This window comes from Terrapene carolina, unplaced genomic scaffold (assembly GCF_002925995.2).
Source record: "Terrapene carolina triunguis isolate 2854851 unplaced genomic scaffold, T_m_triunguis-2.0 Scaffold69, whole genome shotgun sequence".
Lineage (NCBI taxonomy): Eukaryota > Metazoa > Chordata > Testudines > Emydidae > Terrapene > Terrapene triunguis.
In genome coordinates, this window is record NW_020664420.1 from 12,803,366 (window position 1) to 12,817,944 (window position 14,579).

At 38.5% G+C, this 14,579-nt stretch overlaps 1 protein-coding gene across 14 annotated transcripts in view; it reads right to left on the reverse strand.

Moving 5' to 3' along the window:
* Positions 1–14,579, reverse strand: part of TCF4 (transcription factor 4) — a 322,751-nt gene that overhangs the window by 22,303 nt on the left and 285,869 nt on the right. For all 14 annotated transcript variants that reach the window (XM_026649022.2, XM_026649017.2, XM_026649023.2 and 11 more), the window contains 3 exons: positions 13,710–13,788; positions 10,402–10,478; positions 8,028–8,231 (listed from right to left, as the gene is read on the reverse strand). In XM_026649022.2, coding sequence (XP_026504807.1) covers positions 8,028–8,231; positions 10,402–10,478; positions 13,710–13,788 — 360 coding nt within the window. The remainder of the gene's footprint in view (positions 1–8,027; positions 8,232–10,401; positions 10,479–13,709; positions 13,789–14,579) is intronic.

The window sequence follows — 14,579 nt, forward strand, 5'->3', positions numbered from 1 at the left end:
CTAATTTCAAGCCTAAACTTCCCGACGGCCAGTCTATATCCATTTGTTCTTGTGTCCACATTAGTACTGAGCTGAAATAATTCCTCTCCCTCCCTGGTATTTATCCCTCTGATATATTTAAAGAGAGCAATCATATCCCCCCTCAGCCTTCTTTTGGTTAGGGTAAACAAACCGAGCTCCTCGAGTCTCCTTTCATACGACAGGTTTTCCATTCCTCGGATCATCCTAGTGGCCCTTCTCTGTACCCGTTCCAGTTTGAGTTCAACCTTTTTAAACATGGGAGACCAGAACTGCACACAGTACTTCAAATGAGGTCTCACCAGTGCCTTGTATAACGGAAGCAGCACCTCCTTATCCCTACTAGAAATACCTCGCCTAATGCATCCCAAGACCGCATTAGCTTTTTTCACGGCCACGTCACATTGCCGACTCATAGTCATCCTGCGATCAACCAGGACTCCAAGGTCCTTCTCCTCCTCTGTTACTTCCAACCGATGCGTCCCCAGCTTATAACTAAAATTCTTGTTAGTCATCCCTAAATGCATCACCTTACACTTCTCACTATTAAATTTCATCCTATTACTATTACTCCAGTTTACAAGGTCATCCAAGTCTCCCTGCAGGATATCCCGATCCTTCTCCAAATTGGCAATACCTCCCAACTTTGTGTCATCCGCAAACTTTATCAGCCCACTTCTACATTCGGTTCCGAGGTCAGTAATAAATAGATTAAATAAAATCGGACCCGAAACCGAACCTTGAGGAACTCCACTGGTAACCTCCCTCCAACCTGACAGTTCACCTTTCAGTACGACCCGCTGCAGTCTCCCCTTTAACCAGTTCTTTATCCACCTCTGGATTTTCATATCGATCCCCATCTTTTCCAATTTAACCAATAATTCCTCATGCGGTACCGTATCAAACGCTTTACTGAAATCGAGGTATATTAGATCCACTGCATTTCCTTTGTCTAAAAAATTTGTTACTTTCTCAAAGAAGGAGATCAGGTTGGTTTGGCACGATCTGCCTTTCGTAAAACCATGTTGTAATTTGTCCCAATTGCCATTGACCTCAAGGTCCTTAACTACTTTCTCCTTCAAAATTTTTTCCAAGACCTTGCATATTACAGATGTTAAACTAACAGGCCTGTAGTTACCTGGGTCACTTTTTCCCCCCTTTTTGAAAATAGGAACCACATTAGCTATTCTCCAGTCCAATGGTACCACCCCCGAGTTTACAGATTCATTAAAAATTATTGCTAACGGGCTTGCAATTTCTCGCGCCAGTTCCTTTAATATTCTCGGATGAAGATCATCCGGTCCGCCCGATTTAGTCCCGTTAAGCTGTTCGAGTTTGGCTTCTACCTTGGATACGGTAATGTCAACCCCCCCTCCTTTATTCCCCTCTGTCACGCTGCCTCTATTCCTAAGCCCTTCATTAGCCTCATTAAAGACCGATGCAAAATATTCGTTTAGATATTGTGCCATGCCTAGATTACCCTTAATCTCCACTCCATCTCTATGTATTGTATACATACTAATACACTTCCAATGAAATGATATTCCCTAGCAATATTTCATGTCTGACCTCTGAGAACAAACTAAACTCTTTTTAGTGCATAGAGGTGTTTCGTGTGTGCTTCGCAAGCCACACTACCTTCATTTTAATTATTATGGCTTCAATACTGCAAAATGTTTCTGTTGACCCAAATCTGCATATTTCAGTGAAAAAACAGTTTCATTTGAAAAATTTCACCCAGGTCTTATGTCTATTGTACCTATTCTGCTATGTATATATTGAACCTCCTAAAAGCTTCAATTTGTATTTCTGAATTTGTGCTGGGTGTATTTTATTTATATAGATACATAAAACTAATTCAGTGTAATATCCTTTTTTAGATCAAAAGTAGTTTATTGGGTTTTTTTATAAAGGTAACATTTTGACTTCTTTTCATGGTATTCTGTATTTCCGGCACTTCAATCTTGACACATTTAATATTTGTACTTTGTAATGATGATAAAAATTATTATAGTTAATTGACTTTTATAGTAGCTTTTGTTAGTGGTTGTCAAAGTGCAATTCAAAGAAATATTAAACCAGAACTCCCTTGAGAAGTGAGGAAGTATAATTCTACCCACTTTACATTGGACCGAAAGTACAAGAAAGTTAAGGCTTGATTCTGCCACTCTTATTGAAGCTGAGCAGTGCCTTACTCTGAGTATGGCCCTACGGTACTAGTCAATAAAAGAGTGGCAGAAGTGGTCTCTAAGTAACTTATCCAAAATCACTCAGCAAATCAGCAGCAATGGAAGTGAGCAGTTCTCCTGACTCCCAGTGTAAATGGGATTAGGAATTTGGGAGTATGGAGCTCCCATACCTTAATTAATTTACTAATTTGTTGCTGCCCTGAGACAATATATGCCAAGTCTGAGCATGGAGTGATTTTTAATGTATCCCAGTTGCCTAATGTGAGAGGAGAAATTAGAAACAAGGACATCACCAACTGTAGAAATCCAAGGGGACTATTCATGTGCTTAAAATTGTGCATGTGCTTAAGGCTTTGTTGGATTGGGGCTTTAAGGAAACACTGTAGTGACAGAGTGAAATACATGAACCTTCCACTAGAAGTGTCATCCATCTCTTTTAAGAAAACAAGTAATCACAGTGGGACAAATTTTGCTCTTAGCTCCACTGCTGTAAATCTGGAGCAATTCCACAGAAATGAAAGGATGTAATTCATATTTACAACAGTGGAGTTGAGAGCAGAATCTGACCCAGTCTCATATTATTTTTGCCTGGGGAACAGCTTCATACTTGTCCAATATAGCACAGAATTGTGGAGGATATCTGATAAGGAAGACCTGCTGGAAACTAACACAGACTCTGGGCTAAATCTCAAGTTACCCTAGCATACTCCAAGTTTGAAACCAACAAATGAAGGTGTACAGTGGGCAAAGAAACTTCCACCAGCACATTCTGTACAAGTTTCCGGTCCATACCTCCCACTGCTACTTTATTTACTGCAGCTGGCCAAAGTTTTATAGCCTGTTTCATGTATTAAAATTCAAATGTGGAAAACATTACCAGTATCCTCCTCGATTTTTTTTTTTAAATTTTCCCCCCTTCAACTTCCTTTTCAGAGTGGAATGTATCAAATGGTCAAAGGCTAATTTAAGACTGACTCTATTCAAAAACTATTTCCTTTGTTCTTATGTTTTTACTTCAAAATTCATACCAGTTTTCCAAAAGAAATTACCAGGCTTGATTCTTTCACACAAGTTACAGTTTCAGACAGTGACTAATACACTTTGTGCACTAGCAGACTGTTTTTTTTTCAGAAAGTTAAATGTGGAGTGCAAGAGACCGAAATTTGCCCTTCTTGTTTTTAGAACTAGCCATGTTGTCAAAGTTGCACATCTTTCATTTGAGTTGCCCTGTTCAATGTATTTTGTTTATGAGATTACTCATTGTTTTCTAAACTTCAGAAAAGAAGCAAGCAGAAGCTTGTCTTCAATAGCAGAAATGACAAGGTACCATGCAGCAGTTCATAATCAAATCAAATAAAATTTTGGAAGAGTGCCTACCCTTTCCTAAAACAGATAGACAAGAGAAGAAATTGAAGGGTCAGATATTTCCTAAAAGCTATATGAACAGTTTAATTGTTTGCTATTCTTTTTATTCCAAATCTAACTTTACCTACATCTGGTATTTAAGAGACGACTACATATTTATGGAACAAACCGTCTCTGAAGTGATGCCCTGGGTGCATGTTGCATCAGTTTAACATATGCAAAGTGAACAAAGCTACAAAAATTAAACTCTTTTCTCTTGATTGAGAGCAGATATGCAGAAACAGTTGTAAGTCACAGATCTGGCTTTTAATAAAGCCAGATTTTTTCATTAAAAGCAGTATTGTTTAAACATTTGGGGGGAAATAGCGTTGTACAAACTAAAAATCTTAGATTATATGTATCCCAAGTGTATTTAACACATTACCTGAGGCCAAGCTAAATTACAACCTAGAATTTCCTTTTGTGAATTCCCAGCAACTGCCACAGAGAGCAAAACAATGTCTGGGTTCATGCTATTTTTACAGGGGAGGGGGAAGAGAGATGGATTTAGCTGGGATGCTGAAAAGGCATCTTTCTACCTTTTGGAGCCTCGCTGGCAGACTATTTTAAGTCAGCATTTTTTAAAATCTATAAATGGCACTGGCCCAATTGTGGCTTTTAACAATGCTTCAGCCATGACAGCAACTTTTAACTTTAGTTTTAGGATGGGGCAGAGCCACCATTAGACTGACCACTGCCGGGATCAATATATTTTAAAAATGAACCAAAAGAGAAACATTGACAACAATTAATAGTAAATAGCAGTAAATTACATTCATATCGAGCATTTCATCCCAAGTAGTTTACAAGCTACATGGAAACAGCAGCACTAATTTGTACTTATTAAATTTTACTCAATGTACTGTATTGTAGTTCCCTGAACACCTCTCTCGGCATTTGTTTGGTCAAGGACATAAGGAGAAAACCCCTTTTCATACAAAAAAGATATGGGATCTTTAAGGTCCACATGGATGACAGACTCAGTTTTTAAGGTCTCACACACAATAAAGTGCATAAGACTAAATAAGTAACTGCCTTCAAGGGATCAAAGCAAGAGTTGACTCTGCCAGGATATCCTAGAATGGCGTAGTAATCTGTTACAGTGGTTGATGGCATCATTTGCTACAGAAATACCAGCAAAGTTACTACCCTTTACAGTGAGAACTTCTGTGTTGATTGCACAGGAACATTAGAATTGCCTTAGTAGATTAGAGCACAGTGGTCCATCTAGTCCAGTATTCTGTCTCTGACAGTGGCTAATACCAGATGGTTTAGAGGAAGGTGCAAGAGACCTTGGAATGGACAACAATGGCGTTTCTACAGAGGAAAATTTTCCCTAACCTGTGTCAGTGGTTGGCTTATGCCCTGTGGCATGAGAGTTCACATTTTTTCTAAATATTGTATTTAATCTTATCTAAAGCAATGCTGGATGTTCTAATTATCCATATAATGTCCATTCCTATTCTGAATGCTACTAAGCTGTTGGCCTCTATTACATCTTGCAGCAATGAATGTCACAGGTTAATTGTCAATTACCTTACTTTCTGTTTTATTGAATATCCCTTTCTTTAATTATAAGACAGGATGAATTGGACTACTAGATTCACTTTGTTTACTATACATTATTTTGTATACCTCTAGCCTTCCCCCTCTTATATATGCCCTTTCTAAACAAAACCACCATGATCTGTTCAATGTCTCATCATATGGAAATCTTTCCATACTTCCAAGCATTTTTGTAGCCTGCCTTTGTATCTCCTCTAATTCTACTATATTCTTTTTGAGACAGGATAACCAGAAGTGAACACAAAACTCCAAATGAAAGCATACTCATGACGTATATAATGGCATTATAACATTTTCAATATTATTTTCTATCACATTCCTTTTGCCATCTTAACATTTTGTTTGCTTTTTTTTTTTTTTATCACTGCTGTATACTGAGCTGGGATTTCCATTGAACTGTCAACAGTGATGGCCAAGCCTTTTTCCTGAGTGGTTACAGTTAACTGAGAAATAGTAATGCATATAAGTATTTCAAATTATTCCTTCTAATATGCAATACCTTACACTTGCCAACCCTGAATTTCATGTGTCATCCTGTTGCCCATTAACCCAGCTTGGTCAGGTCCCCTTGAAGTTCCTCACACTCTTCTCTAGCCTTGACTAACCTAAATAATTTGAATCATCTGCAAACTACATCTGCCCCTTTTCCAGATCAGTGATACAGAACATTTCTCCTAGAATAGAATGTTGGGATACCATAAGTGTTATCCTTTAATCATGCTGAAAATTAGACATTTAATCCTACTCCTCATTTGCTGTCTCTTATCCAGTTTCTAATCTATGAGTTCACTGTATGACTACTTAATTTCTTTAATAGCTTCTCGTGAAGAATTTGTTTTGGGGTTTTGCAGGTCCAAATACGCACATCAGCTTGTTCTCTTTTACCTACTATTTTGTTGACATTTTCAGAGAAATCAAACAGATCAGAGAGGCATGATTTTTCTTACAGAGGTACAGGAACTACAAGATATTTTCCTTTGCAAGGTGCCAGACACCCATCATCAAATATATATATATAAAATAAGAAGACATTGCCCTTAACAGAGAAAAATCAGCAACTATAACAGGAAAATTAGGACTAATTCTCCAATGATAATGCTAAGTAGTATTTATTCATGCATGTAACTATACTGTGAGATCACTCATGTGAGAAAGTACTACTCAACATGACAAAAACTCATAGAATGAGGCTGGACAATGGTATTATCCAAATATAGAGAAGGTCTGATACTCTGATGTGGGATATTTAATCCAATGTGAAAGCCACAAGTAATCATATATGATCCCAATTCACAAAAAGCACGTTAGCACATACTTAAGCATGTACTTAATTCCCATTGCTTAAGTGTTATCTTATATATAAATTATAGCCATCTATGTTGCTATAGATATATGGGCATATGCTAAATAGGGCACAGGTATGGATTACAGCAGTAATGCAAAAGCCTGCAGGCCTTAAGCCTGTAAAAATAATAGCTTAACCAAACTAATTAAGACCTAAAGATGGGACATAAGTAACTAACTCATAAATGACCCTATATCACAAAAGGTCACAAAAGATAGTGATGTTATAAGTCAGCGCTGCTAAACCGCTCACAGGTAACCACAAGATGCCAGTTTATACCCGCTTTAGATATTTTAAATTAGGAATATCAGCAGACAACAAGAATGCCATGACATGTAATTGACATATGCATTAATAAGCTTGATGTAAAAGGCCTAGTAACCAATGGAAGAAGGGCATTCCAACAGTAGTTGGGTGAGCAAATACAGATAAGGAAAAGGGGCTGAAAAACCTACTGAATATGCATTAAGCATAGTGGAGGTCAGCATAACACATTATAAAAGCTGTATCCTGGCCTACTTGCCCCGCAGAGATGCCAGGAAGACATCCACTGGTGACGAAGAGGATGAGGACGATTATGACTGATACTTTGGGTTTCTTCTCAAGGGATAGTGTGAGTAATGCAAATACTAGATGTTCCATTGTGTTCTCTCTTTCACCAGACTGCAATGTGTGTATTGTTGTTTGGTTGGCTAATAAAAGTGATTATTACAAAAAGAGCACTGTGTTGTGTTGTGTTTGCGCACTATGGGGTCCCCTTTCTATTGATAACCTCTCTGCTATTGTTGATCTTGGACTGAACCCTCACAATTTAAAGTAAGTGCAAACCCTCCTATTGGGATGGGTAATTAGTTAAGTAACCCATAACTATGGCTAAGGCTACAGGATGCATTTCTGAATTGGGGCCTATAACTGCAGCCAGATTCCTAGCAGGATGGGTCTTGAGCAGCAGTTTCAGGCTAAAACATTTTTTTTTTTAAAGGAATAGGAAAATAAAAAGGGAAGAGAGAGAATTCAGGATTTCTGCAGGGTCCTAAAAAAAGCAGTGCATCAAATTGAAATGGAAAGGCAAAGAGTAGTAAAGGCAAAAACCTGGAAGATTCCTCTCTGATATAACTAAATCTCTCAGACAATCCAAACTATTTTAGAAAGGACTTTTAATGAGGCTGGATGCCAGAGTACAGCAGCTTTTTGTCAATGGCAGCCTCACATCAGTCAGTCTTAAAACACATAAAAGAATACAGTTTTTACTGACATGAGCAAAATGTACAAAATAAACATAATATGTGCCTCAAACATATACAGTGTACGTTTAAAAATGTCTTTTAGTACTACAAAACCTCGCACAAATTAATTTGATACTTTTGACATAAACATGAAAATATCTGCAGCATTAGCATGAGTAGAAAGACTCAATATCATTTAAAAGCCTGCAAACCAGTTCAGAAATTCTAATTACTTTACTGTTTTTAAACCTGCACTGTCATTTAATCTCCATAGCTTACCATTAGTGAATGTCTATTGGCTGAAAGAAGGCCTGTCCCATATCCTGACCCAAGACCTCCCATTGCTCCATTGTGAGAAGGCCCTATTAATCCATGCATGTCGCTATGACTACCAGGCATGGCTGTTGAAGGCCCCACTGCGTGGTTCCGGAGAACATGAATAGCATCGTCCAGTCTTTCCAAACGGTCTTCAATCCGGCTTTGCTGTTTGTTTATGAAAAACAAATCAAGAGAACCATCAGCAAATGTGAAGGGCCATTTAACATTTGAGACAAAACACACACAGATTAGGTATGCCACATACTGTACTGCTAGTTGGCGTATGTGTGTGTGGGTGTCGGGGGGTGGGGGGAGGGAGATGTGTAACTGAAAAGAGTTCCTTTTATTTCTTCCCCTTTTTAACAAAAGCAATTATTTTTTTTAGGGAAATAATTAAACTAGCATTCTAGGGAATTAGAGAGAACTTAACACAAGCACAGCTTTCATTTTCATGGGCAAAACAGGTTCAATGATTCCTCATGAACATAATCATTACTGTACATATGTTGCCCTCTGTGATTTTTGAAAAGTTTTAGTGTTACCTTAAGCAAAAAGAAGAATATACATCTAACTTATATCAGTTTCTGACAGGGCCTACTCTCCCTATGTAATCAAAGAACTATGAACAAAAAGTTAGAAAGAACCTATTAAGGCCATATAGTCCCATCTCCACAATCACTGAAATGTTCCTTCTAACTGTGTATCCTAAAACTACTTTCAAAGCATTGTTGGTAAGAGCAGTAATAAATACCCCTCTTTACAAGTTTAGAGCTCTGCAGCCTGTATGAGATGTGAAAAAAATTACAAAACAGAGATGTACTGGACTGTTAGTGGTGGCAGCATTTCTTATAATTTTCCTTGTTTGTTCTAGTGTAACTCATCCCTCTCTAAAACAAAAACTTACACTCAACCCCACTCCAGGGGGAGAGGGAGCTGCCTATGTCACCACTAGAATTCTCCCTAAATCTGAACCATAAACAGCAGCGATGCTGACTTTAAAGAAATCTGATTGCTGCTTTACTGGATTACTTCCTTCCAATATCATCTTTCTTTTAGAAAAATAGTGACATGTTGTTGGCAAGTATAGGAAGAGGAGAAGCAATGGACTCAGAAATAATACATTGTAATTATGCTATATAGTGTCCTTCATGCAAGGAGTCCATAAAATTTTACAAAGATAAGGATTATAATCCTTATTTTATAGATGGGGAAACTGAGGCACACATGGTGAACTATTTGCCCAAGGTCACAGAGCATCAGTGACAGAGTTAGGGATAGAACTCAAATCCCCTCTTCACATTACCACTAGGTCACACTGTCTCCACTAGCACATGTCGTATCTGATAAGGGATGCCTAAAATTTCTTGTTCTTCAACAAGATATGGGAGGGGAAGGTGAAAGGGCCAGCCCCAAATCACTGGGTAACTTTACTGCTACAAAAAATAATTATTCACGCATTTCAGATCTCTGGAGCATACAGATTACAAAAACACTGCTATTCCATACACACAACTACACACCACAGCAAGCTGGGATAAGCTAGAAAGTATCTGGCAATGAATCATGATACACATATTTGTATTGGGCCAGATACTGCAGTCCTTGCTAATTCCTGACTAAGGGAAAATTCCCATTGAAGTCAGATGGACTTTTCCATGATTCAGTATTAGATGATTATTTATTTTGTCTTCAGAAACACTTTGCTTTTTTATACTGAGACATTTTTGATCTTTACCATTATTTATATAGGTGCTAGGTGTTCTACAGAAATATAATGAGACAACTCCTTCCTTACTATCTAGACAGACAACAAACAGAAAAGAATGGGATAAATAATTTAGACTTTTTAAAAACCTTGCCCATTTGTCCCTAATATGTTTCCAGCCGGCCCCCCACTCTTACCTAATCTCTCCATATAAAACAACGTATTTATTTATTTATTATCCTCTCGCTAGTGTTAGCCATAATTACCACCCCAATTCTGGCCAATTCATATTAAGTCTACAATACTTTGAAACACACCACGTAGAATCCAAAAGTATTATTTAGCCCTCTACTGCACTTTCCCACCGTAAATAAAAGTAACGTGATTCATAACACTTATCTGTTATATGGTCAAGCACGACATCCTAGTCAGTAACAGTTAATATCAAAATATCACAAATCAAAGGATTGGGCCCCCATGTTACTAACTTAGCAACGATCAAATAGTGTAAACATCCAAGGGCACAGTAATCACTAACAAAATGCAAACCTGTGTGAGAAGTGTGGATGAGAAATGGAAAGAACAGCATGGAAAATACTGAGGCAGAGGAGGTCTCTAATCAAAACATACCAAAGAGTGTAAGGGACCTTCATAATTGGGAGATGATGATGCTTGCCCTCCATTTCTAGACCAAACAGCTGTGCCTGCTAATAGTAAAATGGGAATTACCATTAGAACTATGCAAACAAAAATGTCTTTCAAACTTTCTGGACGGTTTTGTAGACATGTAAATGCTGTTTTCCAGATAGACTATAGGGCAGACATATGGACAACTTCCAAAATATACATGGATGAAAAAAAAAAAGTATTTTTGTAGTGAAGCACGTAGACGCAGGCCACAAAGTTGCCCCAGGCTGCTTCCTAACATAGAGGTTTTCATTGATTCGGCAGCTGTACCTAAGAAAGGCTCCAGCAGAAGGAAATGTCTCACTGGTAAAAGGAGAAGTAGCATTTTCAGAAGTGCTAAGAGGGGATTGCTAGACTTCTATGTAAATCCAGCACATACTAGCCCATTATCCTAGCTGTGGTTCAAGACATATTTGATGCCACTGAACAAATCATTCAATCACCAAACTAATGGATTTGGGTTTTTTTAAGAAACAGGATTAAAAAAACAATAATAGTGTATGAATATCTAACTCAAAATTCACTTACAACTTGTCATTCTACAGATGCTCTCATTTAACTGCTAAGATTTGTACTTTCTTAAGGTAGACGATGTTATTTTGCACTTACAAAACTTAAATGGAGCTAACTCTTGGTTTATATTAGTTCACATCTATTGAACTAAATCTGTTTCTGCTGAAGGTTTAAGCGTGAAATATATAAGGTCTCAACTTTTGCAATATCATTTTTTTTAAACAAAGATATGTCACTATTAAAGGGGCACACTAGACTTTAGGACAGAAATATTGGTTCAAATACTTTCCCCAGAAGGTTGTGTTTATGGCACTATGATCAGATTATTTGTATTGTTAGGTCTTCTTTGTCTGAAGCATATAATCTTTTGAACACTCTTATGAAACAAGGCTGGGAATTCAAGGTGGAGCTATTAGGATTTTAAGCTTAAAACTGAAGGTAAGTGGCATTTTCTCAGTTTAGAAGGGCAGGCCAGAATTGATCTCATGGCATTTTCTAGCCTCTCAGTATGCCATATTGACAAAATGGTGTTAATTTTCATTATATCTGGCACATTCACTACCAAATTCTGGTCTCCATAGATTTTCATTGTCTTTAACTTGTGATTTTGCCACATCAGTGACCATCAGGACTTTCATATTGTTTCTGACTGGCCCACTTATATCCTGAAGCATAAACAGTTCAGTTCTCCTTTGAATGTATGTCATTTATTTGTATTGACGTTGACCCTTGGATCTCTTTATCAAGTAAACTTTATGGAAAGAAATTCAATCTATATTGCTTAACATACAACTGCTTTCCTCAACTTCAACTCAAATCCTTTCTTTATAATACAAGACAGAAATGATGGCAAAGCCCCCTAAAAGAAATGTAGCACATAGGGTGCTGTCTAGGGACAGGGACTGGTTCAGACAAATAAGGACTGTCTGTTGTCCTCCTAAACCCTTCAACCCTTCATTGGGTCTTACTCCATGATGGAGAGGGGGCTGGCCAATCCCCAAAGAAGGCCTGATGTTGGAGAAAGGCAGCAGCCTTCCCCCCCACCCCCGAGTGCATTTTTGGGGGACATGTTTCATTAATATCACCACAACCACCATACCTCACTTTCAATGGCATGTGTTCTTGATGGAGGGCTTCCTACCCCTCTTCAGTGGAACTTTTCTCTTCAAGGAGAAGTTTGGGGACCTGCTATCTTTCTTCAGACATAGCTTGCCTTCAGGTGTTGGCTGGCTAGCCCACTCCTCACTCCCATTAACCCTTTCACTGGAATCTTGTCTCTTCAAAAAGTACTTTGGGGTTTGTGCCTCCAAGATTGTTGAAGCACTGTGAAACCTCAGAGCGAATAAGATCCATCCCTCTCTCCAGAACTGCTAATCTCCTTGAGGGACAGATCAGTCTTACTCCAGGATTTAACAATACCGTGCTACACTCAGGAGTATAAACTATGGTGTCTTTTAAAATGTCAAAGTGAGATTGACAGGACCCCCCCATATGAGTTCCTTGGTGTCACAGGACCAGAGGGGGGAACAGGATGCCTGGTCATCCCCTGAAACAGATCCAGTGTTTACTCCCCCAAGAAGCTAACATAGGTAAGTTAGATCAGTTGCCTCTCAGATATAGTTATATGGTGAGGGAGTGTTTAAGGCTCTTGTGGGAAAGTCTCAAAGGTTCATACAATCTGAATTAGCTTCATATAGGTGTCTACAATTTCTGATGCTCATTAGAACCTAACTGCCTCTGAACCTTTTCAGCTTAGCCTTTCACTAGTGCTAGCATATGCCTCCCACACTGAAAATTCAGCTACGAGGATTATTTAGAAATAAAATGATACCACCAAAGTATCTGTATCTTTTGAATAAGGACATCCTCAATATCACAGTGTACTATAAATGAGTTAAGCTTACTATGGCTCTTTGCACACAGCCACATTTTATGGGCCAAATTCTGGCAGGCACTTTGCTTAGGACCCCTGAGGTCTTTGTCTACACAACAAAGAAAAACCTGCGGCTGGTCTGGGCCAGCCGACTCGGGCTTGTGGGTCTGTTTCATATCAGTCTAGACTTCTGGACTCGGGCTGGAACCTGAGCTCTGGGACCCTCCCAACACAAAGGGTCCTAGAGCCCAAGCTCCAGCCTGAGCCTGGAAGTCTACACAGTAATGAAACAGCACTGCAGCCCGTGCCCCGCAAGCTCAAGTTAGCTGGCACGGGCTTTGCTGGGCAGACATACCCCGAGAGAATAATCATGGCAAATAGTCAGAATGACTGAGGGAATGTGGTTCCTCCAAAAGCTACAGAAAGGCTACTGTGTAAAGTCTTGTCAACTCCTTTCACAAAGCGGCCTGGCCTGTGGGCTAGGAGGTGTGGTCTAAATCCTTACACATGTTTGCCCTCTTGCGGAACATTAGGAACAATCTACACAAGGGTTTATGGGGGTTGCCTGGGGCCAGAATATAGGTGTCTATTAACACTGCTTTTTTGTAGCAGGTAAAGGCATCTATTTAAAAGTCATTATGACCTTCTCTTCATATTGACCAAAATATGTCTTTTATAAAGTATTTCCATTCATCTCAGTGAGTACAATAGTTGGCCTGTATGGGCATTGTATTTATAAGAAAATAGCTTGATGCTATTATCTGGATGTAAATCACACATCCAGGTCCAGCAGGAGTTTATTTAAATTCCTCCTACCAAAAAATATGTTGAAATGTTCAGTAAAATAGAATTGTAATAACAATACCTGAGAGAGAAGGGGGAGAACCAACAGGAGTTGAAGGATTTGATGAAAAGCTGTTGTTGGTGTGATCTGGAGAATAGATCTTTAAAAGATGATAAAGAATTAATCTAAATCCATCATAAACTGATGCAGAAAGAAATATGGAATTCTTATGCATTCAGTCCATTTAAATGAAAGCAGGACAGGTTATAAAGCCTATTACTTTCATCTTAACTTTTTTTAAATAAAGACAAAACTGTATTAGATGTAGGAAGTCAAACACTAGAATTCTCTTAACGGAGACATCTTTATGGAAACAGACACTTGCCAATTAAGAGATGGTTCTGATTGCCACTGTCTCTGTAGGGTACATGATGGTGGGTGTGTACATTTTATTTCACAGATTGCTTTAAGAACGAGCATTGTACAAAGCCTTACAACATTTCTGAAAATTATACTATGGTAAAATTAAATCCTTTAGCAGCCCAAATAGAGCAAAAGGAACAAAGGACGGCACAGTGGGTAATTTATAACAGCAAACACCAAAGACCACTTGTCAATAACTATGATAAGACAAGACCAGGTGTGCCACTGGAATGGGTGGGGTGTGCCATTTAACTGCTGCTTAGAGTCAGTGATATGCAGTACACTGAATTAGCATCATGGTGATTGCTCCTGTTAATCATGTATGCCATATATCAGGAACCATTTAAAAGTGGACTCTGTACTATAACTGTCATTCCGGGCAACCTATTGTCTTATTTTTTCGTCTTTTTAATGAAACATCTGCAGAATATGCAACAAAATTAACTCTCATGAGAACTCAGTGGAACCCACTCTGCCCAGAAAATAATTTACATTGTTCCTTATTAGAAAGTCAACACATGCAACAGT